At 41.4% G+C, this 23,208-nt stretch overlaps 1 protein-coding gene across 1 annotated transcript; it reads left to right on the forward strand.

The window, feature by feature from the left end:
* The first annotated feature begins 2,467 nt into the window (after positions 1 to 2,467).
* Positions 2,468 to 8,752, forward strand: LOC143324263 (kelch-like protein 23). The gene is made up of 7 exons (XM_076736610.1): positions 2,468 to 2,478; positions 3,138 to 3,431; positions 4,932 to 5,189; positions 5,580 to 6,149; positions 7,145 to 7,281; positions 7,955 to 8,107; positions 8,307 to 8,752. Exons 1-7 carry the CDS (start codon positions 2,468 to 2,470, stop codon positions 8,618 to 8,620), a joined length of 1,737 nt encoding a protein of 578 aa, XP_076592725.1. The 3' UTR covers positions 8,621 to 8,752.
* Positions 8,753 to 23,208: the final 14,456 nt, after the last annotated feature.

Genomic DNA, 23,208 nt, shown 5'->3' on the forward strand with positions numbered 1-23,208 from the left:
TTTTGCACTCATCCATCTTTTACATAAGATATTTCGCAGGATGAATGACAGCTAGAGGAAAGTTCAGGGTATCATCAAAGGTAGTAGGCTTCGTCCCCCGGGAGTGACGAGAGACAAACTGCATGACGCTTACTGATGCATTATCATTTTTTCTTAGAGGCAGCTTCTTATGTGCTGTTTCCATCAAAACTTCAAACAGTGGTTATCTAAATAGCTGATGTACCCTCTCTTCTCAGATAGGCAGATGTGAAGATGCAAAGGATTCCTTCCCAAGACTGAGAAAAAAAAGAGACAAAAACATCACTATTGGCATAAACATAGAGGGATTTGAAGATGGATTTGGACAGGGATGCAGGCCAACATCTCACAGAGACAGCTCTTGCCTAAGATCTAACCTGGTGTTATGGTCCAAGACTCAGCAGGCTTTGTTTACTTCCTGAATTCACTCGTCGGTGGGAAGAAGCTTTGGATGAGGCTTGCTGTATTAAAGGAAGATGCTTAGTTGCATAAGTGAGAGCCAGGCTCAACAGTGAGGCTGTCAAACAAGTTTTGGAAGTTTGGACTAGTTTACTCAGAAGGTTTGGTGTTCAGGCCAGAAAGAGGGCCCAGAAACAGCTTGCGTCTGTACATGACCAGAGACTGAATCCATCGCATTGTGAATTACTGCATTTATGTCACTGTGATATAACTATAATCACTGTTTTTAGGTCATCACATAATTGCCTGCGGTTAAATCTGCTGTTTGTGACTCCAGTGCAGCAATGATGCTGTGTAAAGGGAAAATGCACACTAACAGAACAAAAATGGGGTCCACTGTAGGTGAGGCAGAGTCAGTTTGTGGACACACAGTAGCCTGCATGCAATGCAGCCACGAGACACGTGAAGTTCTCATGAAGGAGCTGTGGGTGTTTTTTTTTTTCCCCCACATATGCGTAAAAAACACAAGCTGAGTGCAAAATAATTCTCTTTTCTTCAAGCTCTGTCATGGCTGTTGAAAGGCAGATAACAGTATCCAACAGTGCAAACTGACCTTAGGATTTAGGAACAGTTTAAGCTGTTCCTTAGCACACTTTATTGGTGGAATAAATGCGGCTAAATTTGTCATTCCAAGATATTTGTTGGCCATTTGTACGACAGCCTGTATGATTTCTACTGAGATCAGTAATGAGGACTGTGCTCACTTTATTAGTGTGCACTGGTAAATATCTTCATCTTCACAAGAATGTCCATTAAATTATTACATGTTTTACACTTCTCATGTTCCTACAGGAGCTCACACAGAAAAGATGACCATAAAACTCAACGACAAGCACCAGCTCATTCATGACGACATGACTGATCCCTCTTTAAAAGCTCCTTCAATTTCAGTTTAAAATGATCCATTTTGAGTTTGGTTGGCAAGGAACTCCACATTTAGTTTGAATACTTCTAGCATTTGCTATTGTAACACTTACATCATCCATATTCCTAAATCAGTGTGAGTGTTCGAATGCAGAGCTGCAGCAGTGCAACTATTTCTAAATCAGTTGTCTTGAGTTGTTATTTTGAAATGTCAACATTCACTGCCAGCTTCTCACACTCACTCTCCCCACATGGTGTCCATAGTCTTCGATGATTGTCAACTTTATCTATGAACCTTTGGTGTTGCCTTAATAGTCCATTTGATTACTCTGTCCAAACCTAAAGGTCTCTTGAGTGAACCCTACCCCTCCACACCCCTCTCTTTACAGCCTCTTTAATCTCATCTCCAGCTCTGCTGACAGTCTGTGACAGTGTGGAATGCGTTCTGTGATCCCGGTTGATTTTCTTATCAGAGCAGCAGCGACTCACAGCTGCGTCAAGGTACATCCACAAAACCGGAACATTTGCGATTTGGCTTCCAAAATAAATGCTTAAAGTGGTCACATTTCAAAGTAAAAGTGCAGAACTATTAACAAAATGCTCTTAAGTATCAACAAGCATTGTAGCATAAATTATATTCTTTGATCATTTCTATAGAATTTGTCAAGGCTAATTTAAACTACTTATTGTTGGCTAGTTTATTGATACGTCACATTTGATCAACTGATTTAATGTGTGGTCTGTACATTAAATAATGAACAATAGGGAATTGAATAGAACTAGTATGTGAGAGAACGAATAAGACAGAGGAATAAGAATACAAGGAGACTTAAGTAAGGAGGCTACAGTGCTTAAAAAAAAAGTACGAGGTGACCAAAGCCTGCCTCGTGCTCCAAACATACGCCTAAACGAAAAGAAGAGCTTTATTTTGAAAGTCACAACCAGAAGCTCTTCTTAGCACACGGATTGTAATGTGTTCTCATGGGAAGACCACAGCGACATAACCAATTTAAAGGCAATTTCACTTAAAACCAACACGATTTTTTCTGCTAATCAGAGAGATTAAGCCGCTGTCTCTGCAAAGTCCTTTGAAATTCAGTGGAACCGGCATCACATCCTGTGGACCATGTCGGTCAGGTATGTTGTTATGACCGTTGTTAAGTCACACTTATGTATCACGCTCCAGGAATGGATTTGTTTTGGGAATTTTAACTTTTTTTTTTTTTTTTTTTTTTTTTAAAATTCTAAAATGTATTTTACCACATACTTAAGTTCATTAGCAAGTGAAAGTATCCAATCCCAACCAGAAATAATAATGCAAGAGGCAGCTTGTAAGTCTGTGTCACTAGGCTGACCTATAGTATTTTTCATGATTTTCTAAAGTGTTTTCCATATGTGTCAGAATATTTGCAAGAGTTTGGGGAAACCAGATCTATAGGAGAAACTCACCACCAGAATTTAACCACAAATGATGCATGTGTATTATATCACCATAACACCATTTATTATGCATGAAGAGTTGATGAATATTTAAAGGATCAATCCTTGATTTCAGCGGGCAAATGTCTCATTTGCACACCAATCTAAAGAGTGGGGTAAGAAACCGTAGGGTACCACAGTAATTTACATCCCTCTTTTCTGATGCATTACACTTTTTTCCAAAACACAGCATGTTGAAAACCCCAAAGATGTGGTAATTGTGATTTACATGCAGAGCAAATGCGATCTTAAAATGTATTTGTCAAAATCAAACTGACAATAAGTATCAAAACCTATGATGTGACATGTTCATTCAGTTTTCCTGCTTTGGCACTGAGCCAAACTCTGAAATGCCACAGACAGACTACAGCCGAATCACCCAGAAGATCCCAGGATCTCTATGTGTATGATTTCCACGATGTGAGCCACTCTGAGGAGGTGCTGGATGCCCTGAGAGGCTTCTACTCTGAAGGCCTGTTCACAGACATCGCCCTGCAGTGCTCCTCTGGCCAGGTCTTGCACTGCCACAAGGTGGCACTCTGTGCACGCAGCTCATACTTCAGGGTCATGTTCACTGTTGACATGAGGGAGAGGACCAATAGCCTTGTCAGGTATGTATGAGTGTGAAAAGGGAGATGACGAGGTCATCATGGTTGGATTATGCCAAGCTATAGAACTCATATTCGATGCCCTGCTGCCATCTGCAGGCAATTAGCATCGACCCGCCTTGTGTACCTGCGTCAACCCAATCAAGGTCCAATCAAGCGTCTTCTTTGTCTCACTGTGTAAGCAATACTAAAGACTGTATGGAAATGCGTATAGATGAGTGACTAAAAAGCACGCAGGGAAATGTTAAATGTGTGAATAAGTAATATGAAATAGCAATGGCATAGACAGGAGTATATTGGTTCATATTGTGGTTCACAGCATTGTGAACACCTTGTTGGTGTTTAATCATCCAGTTCAGGACATTTAAAGATAGAGTGATTTAAAGGCTGTCATTCAAGTGGACAACCTGGGCTCAGCTCCAGCGTGGCTCATATTGGCAAACATCTGCTGAGCTGTACAGTCCTTTAGAGAGACAATGAATGTTCTCCAGCCCTCCCTGACCTCTGACCTCCCTGTAAGAGAGGGGGAGGAGAGATGAGAGAAAAGATCCTTCAAGGGATCAATAAATTATCAAAAACCATTGAAACTAGCATGGTGTAGCCAGGGTCTTGCTTTGTGCCAAACCAGATGTTAATAGCTTACAGGGAAGCTGGGTCATGAAGAGAAAGGGCTGCAAGTCACCACAATGGTAAATTTCCCTTTTGTATTGTCCCCCATGATGAAATTATTGGGAAGAATGGGGATGGCCCAATTATCCCTTAATAGATTCAAGCAGCACTTGGGGGAATACTAGTTCTTACAACCTGCAGAGGTTTCAAAGGCGAAGGTGCAGGTGTTATACATTTTTCATGTGCCAACCTCTAATAATTAAAAAGGTCACAAAGCAAACATTTGGGCACCCTTCATGGTCAGCACTTAGTGACATGGCAACTATCACAGCTTGTAAAAGCTTTTTCTAGCAGGGTAAGTTTTTCACCTTTTGTTTGGGGGTTTTTGCTATTCTCCTTTACAACAGGCTTCTTGTTCTGTGATTGTTGGGCCATCTTGCATGCACTGCTCTTTTGAGGTCTATCCACAGACTTTCAATGATGTTTAGGTTGAGGGACTGTGACCACTGCAAAACCTTCAGCTTGTCCTCTTGAGGTAGGGAGAAGCCATCCTCTTCAGCTTTTTTACAGACGGTGTGATGTTTGCTTCCATAATTTGCCAGGATTTAATTGAATCCATTCTCCCCTCTGCCCGTGAAATGTTCCCTGTGCCACTGGCTGCAACACAAACCCAATGCATATATATGCTGCCGTAACTCTCCTGATGGTCCGTGCACTTGGTGCCACATCACCTGCCGGCCACTCATTTGAAGTCTCTATCCCTTTGAAAGATATACAGTCTGACAGCGAGGAAAGGATAGACTCGTCGCTATCTTGTTCACCCTTAGATCGGCACGTTCCACACTTCATTACTCCTCCTCTCCTCTCCTCTCCTCCCCTCTCCTCTCCTCTCAGGTTGCCAGTGGTGGAGGTGGAGGTATTATCAGCATTGGTAGACTACATCTATTCCTCCAGACTCACCATAACCCAACTGAACGTGGAGAGTTTGCTGAAGGCCGCTGACCTGCTCCAGTTTGGAGCGGTGAAGAAGGCCTGCGAGGCCTTCCTGGTGCGTCTGCTGGATGTGGACAACTGCCTGGGCATGCTGGCCTTCTCCCAGCTCCATGCATGCCTTACCCTGGAGAAAGAAGCCCGCAGGCTGTTAGCAGGCAGGTCAGAGATCAGCTCTCTCTATTTCGTAATATTTTTCCAAATTATAATTTTTAGAACGAAGGCAAATTGAAATCAGAACAGTATTTTTCTGAATTACAGTATTTGCTTTGCATGCCACTGAATAATTTTCCACTGTGCTGTGATCTCAAAAAGGTCATTATGGTGAGGCTCTTTAACGAACTTTCACACATGAACAAATGAATACAGACAAAATCTTGCTTGTTGTTGAAATGCTGTTTGCTTGGATATGACAAAGCACCTATTTTAATCTCTCCATCTTTACATATTTTTACTATAAGCCATGGTTGCTAAAGTGACTCTATTCTCTGTAAAAAAAAAATAAAAAATAAAAAATCTCCAAGTCATTTAATTTCAGGTACTTCGCTGCAGGTTTCACGAGGTGATCAAAGAAGAGGAATTTCTAGAACTGGATCTCGACAGCTTAAGGACTGTTGTAGCGGAGGAGAACGAGGAAGTGGTGGTAGAGGCAGTGGGCAGGTGGCTGAGCCATGACCCTCTCATTCGAACAAAACATCTCTCCTCCCTGGCACTGGACATTAACCCAACAAATCCCACCACCGCCTTGTTGAAAATTTGTGATTACTGTGAGCTAAACGACTTTGACAGCCTCCTTTCTATGCTCACCCTCACTTCCATGGTCAAACAGCCCTCCATGAGGTTAAATAAGGTGAAATCCAGCTCCAGGATGATAGTTGTAGGGGGTTACCACTGGCGCCCTTTATCTGAAGTTCAGCGCTGGGACCCGTTGAGTGGAGAGTGGGTGCAGGGTGAAGACATGCCGGATCACTCCAAGGAGAGCTATGCGGTGGCATTACTGGGCTGTACCATTTATGTGAGTGGGGGGTACAGAACCAACACTACTGAGGTGTTGGATACAGTCTGGGAGTACAACAGCGATTCTGACTGTTGGACTGAAGGGCAGCGCATGTTGACAGCCAGGTACTGTTAGAAAATGTAATGTCAGATTTGTTTTTGATTTAAACTTTTTTACTTTTTATTTATGTATTTATTTTTTTTTTAGGAATGGGATTAGGCTCTGAGTTTTTTTTTGCCGTATCTACAGAGCTTTTTAACATCTTTCAAGAGTAGCTCTTTTCAGTGAGAAAGGCCTGCCAAACAGCCAAATATTTCCCTCTTAGGTGGTTCTGGTTCAACAACAGGAGCACAATGTAATGCTGCATCTGTGAATCCATTATGTGCAAGTGCATGTGCCTGGTAGATTACTTTGTGATGTGAATGCCATATTTACCTGGTAGTGCTAAAAATGGCTAAAATAAAGTGACAGCCACCGTAATAACTGTCCACTGCTGTACAATCCCTCTGCATAATATTATGAAAAGATCAAACTGGTTTTCTTGGATGATTTTTCACTCTCTCTCAACACTACCAAACAAACAGCACAGCCCCTCCTCAATACAACCCCTCACATTATTTTAAATGTAGGACTGTTTTCAGTCTCAACGCCAACTTACAAGTAAATGCATTCAACACTTCACATGTATATTAATCAGAAGATGTAGTTATTAAAAGTAAAAGGGATGATGATGGAGAGGGACCTCTTTTAGAATGTTGTATTAAATTACATTATTGTAACCAGTTGAGGCGGAGCTGATATGACCAACTTTAATACCGCTCGGTTTTTGAGATTTGAATTCTCAAAGTAACAAGTAACAAAAAAGTAAGAAGTATTATTTCCTTCTGTGTAATGTAATGTATGGAATGTATAAAAAGTACTTGTCTTATAGTACCTCAAAATCATTCTGTTGTTTCCTTGGGTAAATGTACTTGCTCTCCACTACTGCATCAAGTTACTGAACTTAATATGAGACAAAAGTTTCAGCTTTTTTTCAATTTTTGGCAATGCTGTTTAAACTTGGTATGAACTTTCTTTATAAAATATATAATAATAATAATATTCATAACCCCCCCTGCAGATACTACCACTGTTCTGTGGCCTGCTGCGGCTGTGTGTATGTAATGGGAGGTTACAGAGGTGGTTCAGCAATGCCACGGACTGAACTGTTTGATCCACTGAAGAGGAGGTGGATGGCTGCAGCTGATATGGTGCAAGGTGTGTTTCTCCAATTCTGTCACACTTTTGACATCTCTGCATTGTTCCATGTAGATTTCATATTCAGCTGTCACATGAGCATTTCCAGTTAATATCACAACCAAGACAAGAGTGAAAGTCTTTATTGACTAGACAGAATAATTATGTATAAATTGGTTCAAAAGGTTTGAGGATGCACCCAGATTACCACAGATAAGACTTTGCAGACTTGACTTTGAATGATGGGTGCCAAATAGTCATGTGAATGCATATCTGAGCAAACAAGCTACGCTAACATCAACAGAACAGTGAGTGTTTATTTTTTTTATTATTATTATTTTGGGAAATATACTTATTTGCCTTGTTGCAGAGAATCAGATGAGAAGCTCAATACCACTTTTGTATCTGTCCCGTATGTGGGTATAGCCAGCAGCTGGTTAGCTTAGCTTAGCATAAAGCTTGGAAACAGAAGGAAACAGCTAGCCCATTTTAAGATAACAAAACGACAGCAAGACTCCAGAAATTACACAAACTACTACTGGATCCCAACTGTAGCCTTATTATCATATATATCATGTATTGATCGGACATATGGCATATGAAAGTAGTATCAATCTTCTCATTTAACTAAGATGGCGAATAAGCCTTGTCAAACTATTTCGATAAACTGACACCATCCCATCTCCTTTGGCAGGTGTAGGCAATGCTTCGGCGACTGTGTTGGGAAACAACATCTATGTCGCGGGAGGTAATTATGGCTTCAAGGACAGCTGTAGCTACAACAAGATCCAGAGTTACAAAGTGGACGTTGATCAGTGGAGTATTCTAACCACTTGCCCCCATGCAGGTAGTTGTGATATTAAATCTAATTGTGAAATAACCAACTTCTCAAGGATAAAGAGACAGCTGCTCTTGATTGTGCATGCAGAAAGACGGAGCCCCAAAATAGCTCTTTCTAATTTAGCCTTTCTCGTTCAATCCATCTATATTTACATAAAACTGCTCAAATTGAAACCTTGTTCTTGTCATGTCGTTGCTCCCTGCAGAGTACGGAATGTGCCTGGTGTCTCTGAACAGCAGCCTGTACCTGGTAGGGGGCCGGACCACCCTCGCTAAACGCTTCGACCCAGACACAGAGGAATGGATCCCGCTTGCCAGCATGAGGGAGAGGAGAGTTGAGTGCGGGGCGGTGGCCATGCTGGGCTCTGTGTATGTCACCGGGGGCTACTCCTGCTCTCAAGGAACCTACCTGCAGAGCATGGAGAAATATGACCCTCACACAGATACATGGGACATAGTCGGAGATCTGCCCAAAGGGGCACGTTTGCACGGCTGTAGCTGTGTTTATAATGGAACGTAATGTGGAAGGACAGAGATACTGCATCACCACCTTTTCTTGGAACGACTGTACTGACAACTGGGTGAACTGGTTTAATAGCTCCCAGTTAAGCAGTGACGTACTGGCTGGTTTAAGTTTTTTTGTGGTATATGTGGTTCTCCTCTGTCAACTGAACTGCCTCCTCCAGACCAGCAGGGACAACTGGAGAACAACAGGGAAGGGGAATGTTTAATGCCCATGTACATTTTTTATTTATTTATTGATCATTACATTTTTTTCAGAGTCTGAATGTAAGAAAACCATTTACCAACCTGCACCGCTGAAGCTCAGTAATGAACACAGGAGGTCATTGCCTTGAAAAACAGCAACTTTTCATTTGTACATTTCAGTTTTTGACAGACTAAAAAAAAGATTTATAAGGTGTTCATTAGTGAATTTAAAGAGGGACTGGGAGGCAGATTTTGTTACATTTGGACCCAGGCAAGCTGTTTCACCCTCTCTCTAGTTTTTATGCTAAGCTAACCGACTCCTGGCTATAGCTGCATATTAAATGAACAGTTAAGTCGGTGGTATCAATCTTATCATCTAACTTTTGGCAGAATGTAGACAGACAGCTAGACAAAAACTTGAGGCTCTTGGGATTTGCTCAGTGAGGTTTAACTTGAATATAAGATTGTTTCTGCCTCCAGAAAGCTCCTCCAATAAGGCCAATCTGCTTGCCAGTGTCTGGCTAGTGGGTATCCTAAAGCAAGTAACTCCCAATCAATTTAGAGTTTTATCTGTTCTGAAAAGGAGGCACTGTGCATGTTTGTGTGCGTGCGTGTGTGTGCGTGTGTGTGTGTGTGTGTGTGTGTGTGTGTGTGTGTGTGTGTGTGGGTGTGGGTGGGCTGGGGTGGGGTGGGGGGGGGACTGTTTTACAGTTAACAAAGTAAAAGAAAACGACAGATGAAGACAGATTGACAGGCAGTCCAGCAGATATGGAGGCGGACAGAGACAGACACAGGGGGACACTCTTGGGTCATCTGTGTCTTTCTGCCTCATCCTTATCTGATCTCCTGGATCACAGGAAGTTCTCTCTGTGCAGTTCTCCATTAACCATCACAGAGAAATGATACCAGCCAGAGGAGAGTAATGCCATTTAAATACATCCGAAACTCATCATGGAGCTGGAGCTGCATTTTATTTTGCTTTTGTTTTTGTAACTTAAGCTTTATTGTCCACAATTGCTTCACTGTATATGAACAAATCAACAATGCTGTTTATTTTACAATTTTTTTTAAATAATTATGCTAGATTAAATTTGATTTTACAGTTCCTCAGTTTAATATTTAAATGGCTGCAAGCTCATTTCATTTTGAAAATGATGATTGATGATGGATTGATATGAAAATGGAGCAATTCCATTTGAAATCACCACTGTTGCAAATTATTATTATTATTATTTTTTTTTTTTAAATACAGTCCAATTCAAAGCTTTACTGTCTGTGGTCTTTTAAACTGCAGACAGAGGGTGTCTTGATCAACCAACTGAAGAGTGACACATATTAATGATGTGTAGGGATAGCAAATATGGCATTGCCTGTAATAAAGCAAATATGCCTTTGTATATTGTGTGAAACCTTATTAAGTATGCACAGAACCCAGTCTGCACTAACATGACAAATGCTTACCCTTTTCTACCAATTACTCTAAAGTCTATGCTCATTGTTCTCTTTGACAATAATGGCCCAGATCTAAATCTCCTTGACCCATTTCATTTCAAGTTCCACTGCTGTGCTCTGAAGGCTGAATACCAGGCTCTTTCTCTGCTGTTTCTCTCAAGTTTGGTGCCCTCTGCAGCACAGTTGGTATGGTTAAAAGTCAGAGTAATGAAGTGAGGCTGCCAGGGGATGGCAGTGTTGCTCTATGCTGAATCTGTGAATAGACTTGACAGGAAATACAAAGTCTGACGCTTTGCACCTTTTCACATTTTCTTGCGTTTTGAAACCAAATTCAGGGGAGCTTTGCTCTTGACAATAGAGGACATGGACAATTGTAAAATCAATGAAGAGCTGATGGACAAGAGAATCTAGGTGAATTACCCTTGGATGTAGCCTGAGTAAGTGTCCATCCTTCATCGGTTATGTGGTGGAGGGTAAAGCCCCCTCGTCTAAACTGCTTTCACTTGCAGAATGCCGTTTTCCAAACTCTTGAAGGATGGGAAGCATTTAGCATTCACCAAAATCTAACCTTCCCAAAGTCTTTTGTGAAGTTGCCCTTGAGCAAGGCTCTTAACCCTGAGCAGCTCAGCGAATACATCTGGATGCTTTATAGGGGTTATTCATCTGACCATGGATATTCATCCACCATTGCTATGCAAACCCCCTGCCATCGCATCATGCTGCAACTAAGAAGCAACCAATGCCATATTGACATATTTCATCCACAAAGGCAAAAGAATTCCCATGACAAAGCAGTGTTTCAGTTGTGGTATGCTGCCTCTTTACTACTTGTTTTTGTTGTATCTATTGATTGTAGCGATAATGGCAAGCCATCGTGGTTCAAGAGGATGTAAAGACTGAGGGACTTGAGCATGAGCAGATATAAGATGCTAACTGTCTGTTAGTAGAGGCTGATGAAGGCCAAACATTATTTAATGTCACTGAGAAATGAGGACGGTCATTGGAAGCTGACTTTTTTTTTTTTTTTTTACTATAGACCACTCATATTTCCCCTGTTCATCTTTCCTCTTGTCACAGCTCTGCTCAATGCCCTGATCCTTCTTGTTTTCGCCCACTTAAAGCTGATAATGAAATGTATGCACTGGGTGAAGCAGGCGATTAATCAGAGCAGATGTGTATCTAGGTGAGTGCCAGAGCAAGTCTCTGGAGCGCAGAGGCCTGACGGCTCAAACTCCACAGTGGCTTTAGTAGGGAAGCCGAGCCCTCGCCTCTCACCCCATGGCTGTCATTGCCAACATATGTGCCAGCCTGCCTTATTACAATTAATTAGCCGGTGCCGACATGTCCTCACACTTCAGAGACGATCATGTCTCATCTCAGCCACTGAAAAGGCTGCTGGTGGACTGTTGTCATGCTTACTGGCCTGACAAATGTGGGATGACAATTAAGTAGCACAATCTAGTGGTTTTATCCTTGAAGGAAAGAAAAAGAATTGAAAAGAGACCAGTTGTTGGTAAAGTTTGTCCTCATTACAAATTTTGGCCGCCTGATGATATTTTCTGTCTCATATGGTATCCTCATAATATTTCTATAATAATATTACAATGATATCTGCCATATTAATTATAGTGATGAACATTACTCATACAGCACCTTTAAAAACAGATTTACAAAGTGCTTTACATGGGAAAGACAGAAACATAGGGAAATACTACTGGTATGGAAAATGAAATAGATTAAAATAAAACAAAAGAGCAAGAATGAAAAAAGAAATTAGAAGAGATAAAACACATTACAACCACAAATAATCAGTGAGTAAATAAAGCATATGACATTAATAGAAGTTTATTGTAGACAGACTGATGCTGTAAAATGTTACAGGTTCTGCAGTGTACTCAACAGAGTGCACTTCACCCTTATCATACTTTATCTCTCATAGCATATCTCTACAATATTCCTGATATCTTTATCCGATGTTACACACAATTTATGGTTCCATTTTTGTAAAATGTGTCTGTTTACAACAATTCATCTTCCTGAGGGCTACACCATTAGTCTGTAAGTGTTAGACTAAATATTCTCATAGCGTTGCTTGTTTTATGCCTTAAGATTAATTGCAGCTTTCAAGTTGGATGTCATTCAGTCCACTCTGCTCATCACACAGACTCAGACTTTCCCGGAGTTGGCCGGAGCAGATGGCATCGTGTCGTTGATTAGGCGAAATGGAAATGATGACAAAACCAGTATTTGGTCCGCTGCGTGCGACCTGATGTACATACAGCATTGTTTGCTTCCTGAGATGTCCAGTGTTCACAGATGGAAACCTGACTTGTGAGTATTTGATTAAAAATGACCTCTGTGTTATATCATAGTGTTAATGTGTGAGCATGAGACACAAGGCAAAATTACCTCTTCTAAATTATGCTGTACAGGGAAAATCCTCACATTGATCTGAGGTGTGCTGAAGAAAAGAAGATTATAAGATTAGATTTTTTTAAATTGAAAGCTAATCAGGTATTATACATACCTGGGGAAAACAATAACAGTTGTTAGGGCATGTGTGCAGAAAAGCTAAAAAGTGAGATATTGCTTTAAAGTCTCTGGTATTGCACATGAGAGCTGTCTATACCGTAGCATGGCAGCGCAATGGCAGCAGTAATGCACCTCAAAATGTCCACATTGTATCATTACAGTACTGCAGGACTTTCAGAATGACGTGGAGAGAAAAACACAAGGAAAAAAAATGAAACACAGGGAGGATTTGCAAGTGAAGGTCATATGGTCCAGACTTGTCAAACATCAGCAGCACATGTTATGAGCTGCCCCATACACTTCATCATCCTCAGTCAAAGATAAGCTCCCTGTGCAATGACTGCCCTGAAAGATCTCAAATCACAGCTGGACCTCACAGTCTCAGCTGAGAAACCAGAGAATGGCGGTGAGCATTGTCATTAGTGTCATACTGTAAATCTTCACAACATCTCTACTAGATGATCAAAGAAATACATTCAGGCTTGAGGCTTTTCTTCTTGCCCCTGCTGACCCCCACCCCACACTTGCTGTCATCATCCAGAAGTCAGTGTGATGCATTGCTTTTCGATGGGGAAAACAATGTGTTTCTAAAGGATGTGTTTGAGGATGTGTGGGAACTGAAAATACCTTCGGATTTCTGGTACAAAGCAGATATTTGCCTTAATTTTGTTTGGCTTAACAGGGAGCAGGGAGATACTGCCAGTTCTGCAGGGCAGCATCAAATGATAAAGTTATTTCTTCTCATGTCTCCTATCACATGGCATTAAATAAATTAAGGTAGCGGCAGTCTTCCTTTTCCCTTCATTTCCTTCTCTGCAGGCTGTCATTTACTCTGCTCATCTGTACCTCTATGAACTCATAATCATTGTCACTCAAGACATCCCCACTGTCACACACACACGCACGCACGCACGCACGCACGCACGCACGCACGCACGCACGCACGCACGCACGCACGCATGCACAGAGTCATGTTTCCATCACTTCAGAGGACATTACACTGACTTACGTTCATTCCGTGGGGAGTTAACCTAACCTGAACCACACTACTTGCCTAAACTTAAATTTAAGTCTTCACTCTAAAATGTAATGATTTATATCACGGGGACTTGCATTTTGTCCCCAAAAGGAAGGTGAGTCCCCACAATGTGAATTTGTAAACAGAGTAATGTCCCCAATGTATTAATAATACACGTCGACACAGACACATCCACTCAAACACGCCTCTATCTTATGGTACTCTTACAGTGTTTGCAATGCAAAAGCCGTGCCGTTAGCTCAAAAGCACCACTTGAACTGACTGGTTTAAACATGTCTACATACTTAACCTCAAACTAAACAGAAAACTCCCCAGGTATGATGATAGAATAAATAAATCATGTCATGCCACCATGGCCAGTTTAGGCCTTGCTAACGTCCTTACATTTACAGCACATCATAATACTGTCCACACCTTGGAGTCAGCAAGTGTCAACCTACTTACTCAGCAGCATCACACACAATGTGACATGTGATATACTGAGTAACGCTCAGTTCACCAGTAACTGCTCAATTTGTATATAAGTTCACCAGTTGAATGCAAAGTCTAATTACATTTTGATCAACTGAATTTGCATTTTTTTTTCTGACCCCAATGGACAATAAAGACATTCAAAGGTCAAGGCTCTGAGTGTTAGTTTTGTTATTTTCTGTTTTATGTTGTAAGTTTACCTCACCTGTAATCTTTTGCTTTACTTCCTGTGTTTTTCTGCCCTTGTGATTGTTTGATTTGAGTCACCTGTCCCTCATTTGTTTTCACCTGTGCCTCATTAGTCTTCCCTCCCGGTGCATTTAAATCAGTGTGTTTCCATCAGTCTTTGCCAGTCTGTCTTTATATCTTTTATGTCACGTGGGCCTGCCTCTCTGAGTGTTTCCCTGTTCTCCCTGTAACTTTGGACTTTTGCTTTGTTTTGCACTGAACCTTGCTTGATTTCTCATATTTTTGGACTTATGCTTCCTTGCTAGATTTATTTGCCTGTTTGGACTTTTTGCTTCAGCTTTGACCCTCACTAACCTCACCATGTCTTGATTTTGTTTGTCACAATCTTAATATATTTAGAAAATTGCACCAGCTCTGCATTTTGGGTTCAATCATTGCACATTACAACATTAAACCTTAACCTACAGTGTGCTTTGGCTGGCAACCCATTGCTGGTCAAGAATGCTGACGATTAAGCAAAATTCTGCATAATGTTAAATTACATTTTTCTGGAATGTTTTTGCGATGCTTGTTTTTAACAGACTGATCATTACACAAAATAGTGTTTAAAATGGCAGCTATGGAATAGTTAAGTTTATTGATGACCTTGTTAGCTTGTTTGTTCCAATAAGCTGAAAACACAAAATTGGGAGTTTGTCAAAGCCTTTATGTTAACAGCTGCCTACTGTGATTGTTACAAAGTGGGTGAATGCTGCAAGACTGAACCAAACAGAAAAATTGTGGGCCGTAACAACAAAGTACTGATGCTAAAACACACTGTAGAGCTGAGGGGATCTGCAGAGTCCAGTGCTAATTCTCTGTTGGCAACAACATTATAACACTTGGTTAAGGTAAGGGAAGGTTTGTGGGTATGGTACAAGGAAAAAAAAAAAAAAAAAAAAAAAAAAAAAATATGGATGCTCCAGTTTCAGTAAAATCATACTTGCTCAAGCCCATACACCACCCTGACCTCCACACCATCGCATTTAACCTCACTACATATAAGTCCTGCATTAGCACTGAATTTTGGTATAAATATTAAACATAAATTGTGATGTGTGGATTTGACTGCAATTCCTGGGGATACTGGGCTGACCCAGGAGAGAAGTTTAAAGATATCCCTTCAGCTAATTGTAAGATCCTGCACTACATAGCTACATCTGTCTGCTAGCAGTGCTTGTGTTGTATAGCACTGAGGTAATTAAACCTAATTATGTGTAAACATTGCTGCATGGATTATTATTTTTTTTTCAAATTACATAGTATGGGTAAACATGTTGCTTTATAAGCTGTACTTCAACTAATGTTAGTCATTTTTCAGTTTCCTTGCCCAAGAGCTGAAAAGGCCCTGAAACTAACACTGCTGTGCTGCATAAGTTGTCATGGCTTTTTAAGATACCTTCGGCTGCTGAAAGATCAAAGAGGCCATCTCAACCTACAGGATTGGACAATATACTGTAACATGATGCATACTGATGACAATTTTGCAATATATACATTTTTATCATCCTGTCTTCAGTTTTACTTATTTAAAAAGGACATCACATTGGTGTGATTTCATGTGAAAAAGCCAAATACCATCAGATACAGTCACACTGTGTAAAAACATGACGTATTCTATATTGCACAGTCCTGTAATTTAAGCATAAAACCATTGAAGAGGTCTTCAGACTGAAGCCCACAGAGCTTGACATCAAGCAGGACAAGGCCCCCTGGGAGATGAGCAACCATGGGAACTCTTCCACAAGTGGAAGTAACCAAGCAGAACCACTGAACAGGTTGGCGACATTGTCATTCTTGAACAGTTCTGTTGCTTGCTGTCACCAGAGGTCAGAGTATGGGTCAGTGAACATGATCAAGAGGTGGCTAACACAGTTACAAAATGGTGGAGACTTACCTTGAAACAGACACCAATACCTTCTTCTGTGAGACCCAGGTGAACCTGACTGGAGCCACAGGAAAGCCTAGGGGGGCTGCCAGGTGGCCCAATGTGGAAGATAACGTGATAAAGTGCCCTCTCAGGTGCCCTTCCACTGGAGAATATGTGATAAAGTGCCATATAGGCTGCCCTACATGCTAGAAAATGGTTTCACCATAAACGCATCACAACTTTCTGTGCACTGGTGGGATCACCATGGGATGGCCATAAACAGAAATTACCAGCCGATCCTGCAGCTCCCCTCAGCTTTATGAAGCCTTGTAGTGACTTTCAGCTCATTGTTCAGCTGTCTGATCTGCAACTCCCGTTTTGGGTCACCCTCATCACTCTTGTTCTTTTCAGCTATAGCAGGCAGCTGTTTTCAGTAAAAAACTCCAAAATCCCACCACACACTGCCTCCTCAGCACCAAATGGCAGGCAAACTCAGTTAGCAGACTGTGACTAGCTGGTGAACACAGTGAAGCATTTTCACCAGTTAAAGAGCCAGATATTTCCCTCAGGCGTTGGTACAGACCAAAAACAGAGCTGAAGGAAAATGATTATTGGACATGCGTTTGTCACATGGCCAGAAACATGACTCCAAATAATAATAATTTATGAAACTCAACTTCTAATACTTTGTAAATGTGTTAATTGATTTTGCTTGTATTATATTCATCAACTTCTTTCTGCTTTATCTATATCAGCATGCATGGAGAAAGTGCACTTTAGAATGAATGGGGAAGTATCCACAAGTTTGTGTTGTGACAGCTGTTGTACTCCAGTTCTGTGTAAATCTCCATTTAGGAAAGTCTTAGATTATAGGGTTAAGTGCGAACTTACAAAGATATGATGCAACTTGCCCTGCTCTGATGGCAGGTTGTTGGCAAATAAATGGGCCTGGTGTATGTCCCTCAGAGAACTGGGTACTGGTGAAAGAAGAATCCCCATCATTACACAATTGTTTTGTTCAGGCCGTAGGCGAGAAAGATGCGTCTGTATATGGGCTCATATCTACAGAGAATTCCTCTGACACCCTGCAGTTACAGGCCCTCATGCCACCACGCAAACGCGTCTCAGGAGAGACCAGGTTTCTCCAACCTTAATAGAAAAAGTTCTCTCTAGCACAGAATCAATTTCAGCAGCTTACGTGGGTGACACTGTCATCTTCAGAAACTCTTGGCAAGAGCACTCATTCACATGGAGGACATCTTGCAAAAGATCAAACTGTCAGGTCTCGCCATAAATCCAGAAAAGTTCTCTGCGGGAGTTCAAAGTTGCATTTGGATCCCGAGAAAGTGTTTTCAGACAACAGGACAAAATGCAGGCAACCAGAGTGGCACATAAAACCAGCTGACAGTTACGGATGTTTTTGGCCCTGGTGGGCTGGTTTTGCCTTTTCTTTTCTTTTCTTTTCTTTTCTTTTCTTTTTTTTTTTAAATTCACTGCCCTTTTGTCTCAGCACTACCAATAAAACCAAGCTGGCCTGAGGTGAAGAGCAGGAGAAGGCATTCATGGATGTCACAGAGGTCCCTGCATTGAGTCTGTCCTTCTGAGCCTCAACTTTGATCTGCCCCTCTACAGCCAAGCAGATGCCCCTGGTAAAAGTAGTGTCCTTTTGCTGCTCTTTGTAGAATTTCTATGCTTTCATGCATCACATTTATTCTGAAAACAAGCACATAATGTTGACAGACTATTAATTAAGGGTGACCTTTTCGGAGAGTGTAAATTTGTTTGTTCTCGCTCTTTGATAACTGTGTGTGAGGAGAATTTTTTTTTGGTTGGATTTACCTATAAAAGCCTATGAAATTATATTAGTCTCCAATTACACTTCGTGGTAAATTTTCTTTTTTTTTCTTCTGGAGTTGCTAATGATATCAGCTTGATTGTCAGACTTGTCAGCTAGCAGCGATGGACTTCTGTCAACAGACAAAATGACCATTGCAGTGACACATGCAGTGGGGCATTACATGGATGCTTCATGTGCATGAAAGAAAGGAGAATGGACTTCAACCTGGAGTATTGTGAGTCAGATACACCCTCCCTCTCTCTCTCTCTCTCTCTCTCTCTCTCTCTCTGTGCCCTGGTTTCTTTCCCAGTGGTTAAATGTGTCTCTGTGGCCGTCTGTGTGTGTTTAACTCCTTCGCAAGAACGCAGCAAGCAAGTCATATTGCTGCAGGTTGTTTTCTGAAGCTGTTGTGTTACAGTGTGCTGTTTACATGGACACAGTTGCAGGGACAGAGCCTGCAGGGCTCTGAGTAATTTGGATTTTCTTCAGTATTGCATTTATTGGTTGTGCAGTCACCTGTTGATCTGTGCAGAAGGTCTGCTTGTGAGAATGTCTTCGTTAGTGTTTTGTTTCAAGCTGTGCTGCATAAGTTACACACTGCAGGCCTCGCAGGCTAACCATCAAAGTCCACCAGGCCACTGGAACTAATGGTGGGCATTCCAGACAACACTTGCGATTCTAACAGAAGAGCCACAGCACGTTTCAGAGCGCCCCTCCGCTCTGCTCTGCGGAGAATACGTGCCGCGTCTCTTTTTGACAGAAGCTGCGTCAAGCGCCACAGAGCAAATTAAGCCAGGCAGGAAGTCAGACACAGGAACACCATAGAGAATCTGATCAGTTTTCAAAATAAAAACCCTGTGCAGACTCCTGATTATACATGAACAATAAAAACAGACAAAAAGGAATCCGTTTTACTATAGCCTATTCAACCGTGGCAGAAGCATAAATATCTAGGAAAAATGACCAAATCTACCAAACCTGAGCAAGTCAACATAATAAGGCTCCGCTTCTGAAACGCTCTCAGTGGGACATGAGCTGTGCAGAGGACAGAACAAAATCACGCAGCAGCTGGAACACGAGGGCGCCGTGCTCGGTGAATCTCCGGGTAAGAATGTAGACATGTTTGACCCAGGCATTGATAGCTTTTGATAGGAACATGTATTTTAGTGACCAGTGATCCAAGCAAAAGTAAGTTTTGCTTGAATTTACTAATCCTTTTTCTGTCACTTACACTTCTGCTTTTCTACATTTTAGAGAATGGAGTTAGCATTTACATTGCTTTAAACGCTAACTCAGGTGCATTTACAGCAATGTTTATCAGTGTGCACCATCCCTGAACCATACACCTAAATGCACATATATATATATATTCACTGAGTACACATTAAAATGCTGTTTATATATCAATGCACCAGTAATAATGATCTAATCTAATACATAATAATATGATAGGAGCCATTTAATACCAATTAATTTTACCTTCAATTTTAATACTTATTAAAATAATAATACTTATTAAGTATTAAAAGTAAACGTAAATACCTCTAACCTCTAAGTTAGATTAAAAACTTCCTTCACTGTGTGAGCCTGTGTCCTGTGCCTGTGGGTGGCAGGTCAGTTTTGATGGCTCATTGTCAGGGAGCAATGGTGGAGTGATCCAAGTGAATTTCAGGCTCCTTTCTTTGGTAAAGTTGCAAATGCTGAGATGACACAACATGCATGGATTTGCTCTTTTCAGGTATTTAACTGGGGATGTTAAGCAGAGGATACAGTGTAGAGATCTTAATCCTGAAAGTCAAAGCTGCCATAAGCAAAGTCAAGGCACCTCCAGGGAATCGCGAAGAGCAGCTCCACCTCTCTTCATCATCACCTTAAACTTCATTTTCAACCTCCCTCTACAGCCTCTCACCAACACAGACGGTATGTTCATGTGTCACTCCAAGTGACCTGGTCTGGAGCCCAAAGCACTGCAGGGGGCACCATACTGACCTGGACACCTTTGGAAATAAATTTGATGCAGAGTCCATGCAGTGACCAAGCACTCTGTTGGATTGGTGGCCAAAGGGACAAAAATGATATTATGTCTGGATGGAATTGGTCAGACGGAGAAGAAAGCAGCTTCACTCACTGGAATGGCAACAACAATCAACCTATCAAACTACCTTGAAAATGAGAATTGTGCCGTGATAGGAAGGAAATTTTGGAATGATTTGCCACGTGATGACCGAAAGGCATTTCTGTGTAATGAAGATGATCCAATCTTAGTGAAAGAGAACAAAACATGGAGGGAGGCTCTGGAACACCGACCTCTCACACATGGACTTCAGAGGCTACATCATGCCAGACAGAGGCGGTGTGGATAGGTGTATGTTTCCTGGCAGGAAACTGGCAGTGGGTGAACGGGATCCCTCTGTGGGAACAACTGTCTGCCTGCCCTGCCTCCAGGATGTACTCTGGGACAGTGTTGAAGAGCTTTTGCCACTCATGGACTGTTTTTTGCTCTTTTAGGAACTACAAAACATGTAGTTCAGAGCCTGCATATGTCAATGCATGTTTTATTAGTCAATATTTGAGCAATATTCTGTATCTGTGCTCATGTTTGATGAGGGAAGATCATCTTCTGTATTTACAATTTTGAAAGATGTAACTTATAGATTTAAGATTGTCATGGGTAAAAATGCTGAATTACAGTCGTACTTTGCTATTTCTTCCTGTTCATTGTTACAGTCTTACATGTCGAACTGAAATATGTATTTACAAACTGACTCCACCTTTGTCAGCTCTGTGTGGTCTTTGTCCTGATTAACCTTGGTATGTCTGAAATAAATTCTGCTCTTTACACAGATTCCACACATGCAGCAATTCATGATTTTTCTATTAACTAATGAGAAAAAATTATGCTTTTGACAAGAAAGTAACTAAACACTGCAACTCAAAAATAAAACATAACCCAACATCCAGCTAGATTTTCCTCAGTGCTTTCAGCTGCATCTCATGGTCTCAGCTGATGGCGTTGCCATGGAGATGGATATGTTGTCAGATGCTTTTGGTGTTCATTCAGTGTCTTGTCAAGATTGTTGCCACAGAAAAAGCTACTAAGTGGACTTTGAATTTAGATTTTTTGTCCAAGTTCAAGAATCCACTTTCATCCTCAAATTATACACAAAAAGCTTACTGAGCAGAGGGAATCATAGGGATGTTCCTTAAACAGATGGGGTTGCAAGTATTATCTTCACAATATCATAATACAGCTGTGGATATTGAGTAAAAAGCTCACAAAGAGCACAGTTTCCTTGGGAAACTGGAGAACATATTTTGCTGAAGGCAGGACTTTGTGCCTGTTATGGTAGAAATTAGTTTAGGACTGTTGAGGCAGTTACTAATGGAAGAACGTATTATCTCTGTAATTTATGATGACACTGAACATGTCAGCCAGATTTAGACTGAATGCATGACAGAGACCAAACACTGACAGATGCATGTCAATGAATTAGTGACAGACATTTTTATCTTGGTCAGACTTGAATGTGATATTAAGAATGAGCAAAGGTTAACATCTTTCAAATCATTTTGACATGAAACGCAGCACTGGCAGGGGTATTTTTTAGTCATCCACTGGTGATATTTCAGTTAGACTCTGGTCCAGATTGGCCATCAGATAGTTTAGGATGAACTCTAAGCACCATGAGGTCTTCATTTGTTCAATACTTTGGTTTAGCTGCAAAACTAATGACATATCAGCCTCAGCTGCACTTTGAGTTTTGAGTTAATTAGCAAATGTTACCACGCTAACACATTAAGCTAAGATGATTAACATGATGGATATTACCTGCTAAACAACAGCGTGTTTGTGTTGTGATCGTCCTTGTGCCTAATTGCATCCTCACAGAGCCTCGAGCGTGGCTGAGGACTCCTGCTCTTGTTTTATATGGAATCATTTCAGAGACTTCAAGGATTCACTGCGAAACGCATGAATATCTGCAACATATCACTGAGTTTTGAACATGCCACACTATTCTGTGGCACGATCATGCAGCCAGGCGATAGCTGCAGTGCTTCATCATATGATAGCAGTTCATTTAACACTTCATGTAAGTGATGCAACTCCGTACCTGACCACGGATCATTTATTTATCTCATTCCCCGTCATTATTGCTAATAATGAATGCGAAGTGCAAAAAACACAGTGCATTGAATGTTCATGTTCAGGGATTTCCCCCAGGGACGCTCAGCAGTACCTTTGGACAGAGACCAGCCAACAGTGAAAATCCACCTTACTGATTCATACAAGACCGTCTAAGAGAGCTCTCTCTTTTGAGTGAGCCTGTGTGTAAGTGATGCCCTACATAACTGCACCCCTCACCTTTTCTGTCATTTTACAGGACAGGCTTACCTGGAAGGCCCTGTTTAACAGTGAAAGGCGCACACAATCCTATTTGAAGCCTGCTCTGTGGATTTAGCCACTTTTTAAATTCAAATCACTCACACCACAGTGTCAGGACAAGGGGAGGGTGGGAAGGGGAAGGTGGACTTAATATAAAACCCAAATCCCATTAGAGATGGACCGCAGGAAAATGAGGGGTTGGCAATGTGTCGCCTTACCACAGGATGTGAAGAGAGAACTCTTTGATGGGGGTCAGAGATGATGTCCCTTATTGCACGTTTTTTCCTTTTTTTGTTTTCCCGTTTCTACCCATCAAACTGGAAATCGCCAGAAGTGAAATGTATCATTACAGGATCTGTGTTCGCAGAGGAGCAAGGCTAGAAGGAGTAGGTGACTTATCTGCCACAGATGTAGGTCTTTGGGGTAATAAGGCATGCATGAGAAGCTGTTTCCCTCCTCTGAATGGGGTATCCATGTCGCTTGGTCCCTGTGTAGCCTGCAGACTCTCCGAAGTGGTCGACTTAGCTTGGCCTTCTTGTATAATTAGTCTCCTGAACCATGTAGGGTGTGTTTCTCGATGGCTCACC

The sequence above is a fragment of the Chaetodon auriga genome, chromosome 1 (assembly GCF_051107435.1).
Source record: "Chaetodon auriga isolate fChaAug3 chromosome 1, fChaAug3.hap1, whole genome shotgun sequence".
Classification (NCBI taxonomy): Eukaryota; Metazoa; Chordata; class Actinopteri; order Chaetodontiformes; family Chaetodontidae; genus Chaetodon; species Chaetodon auriga.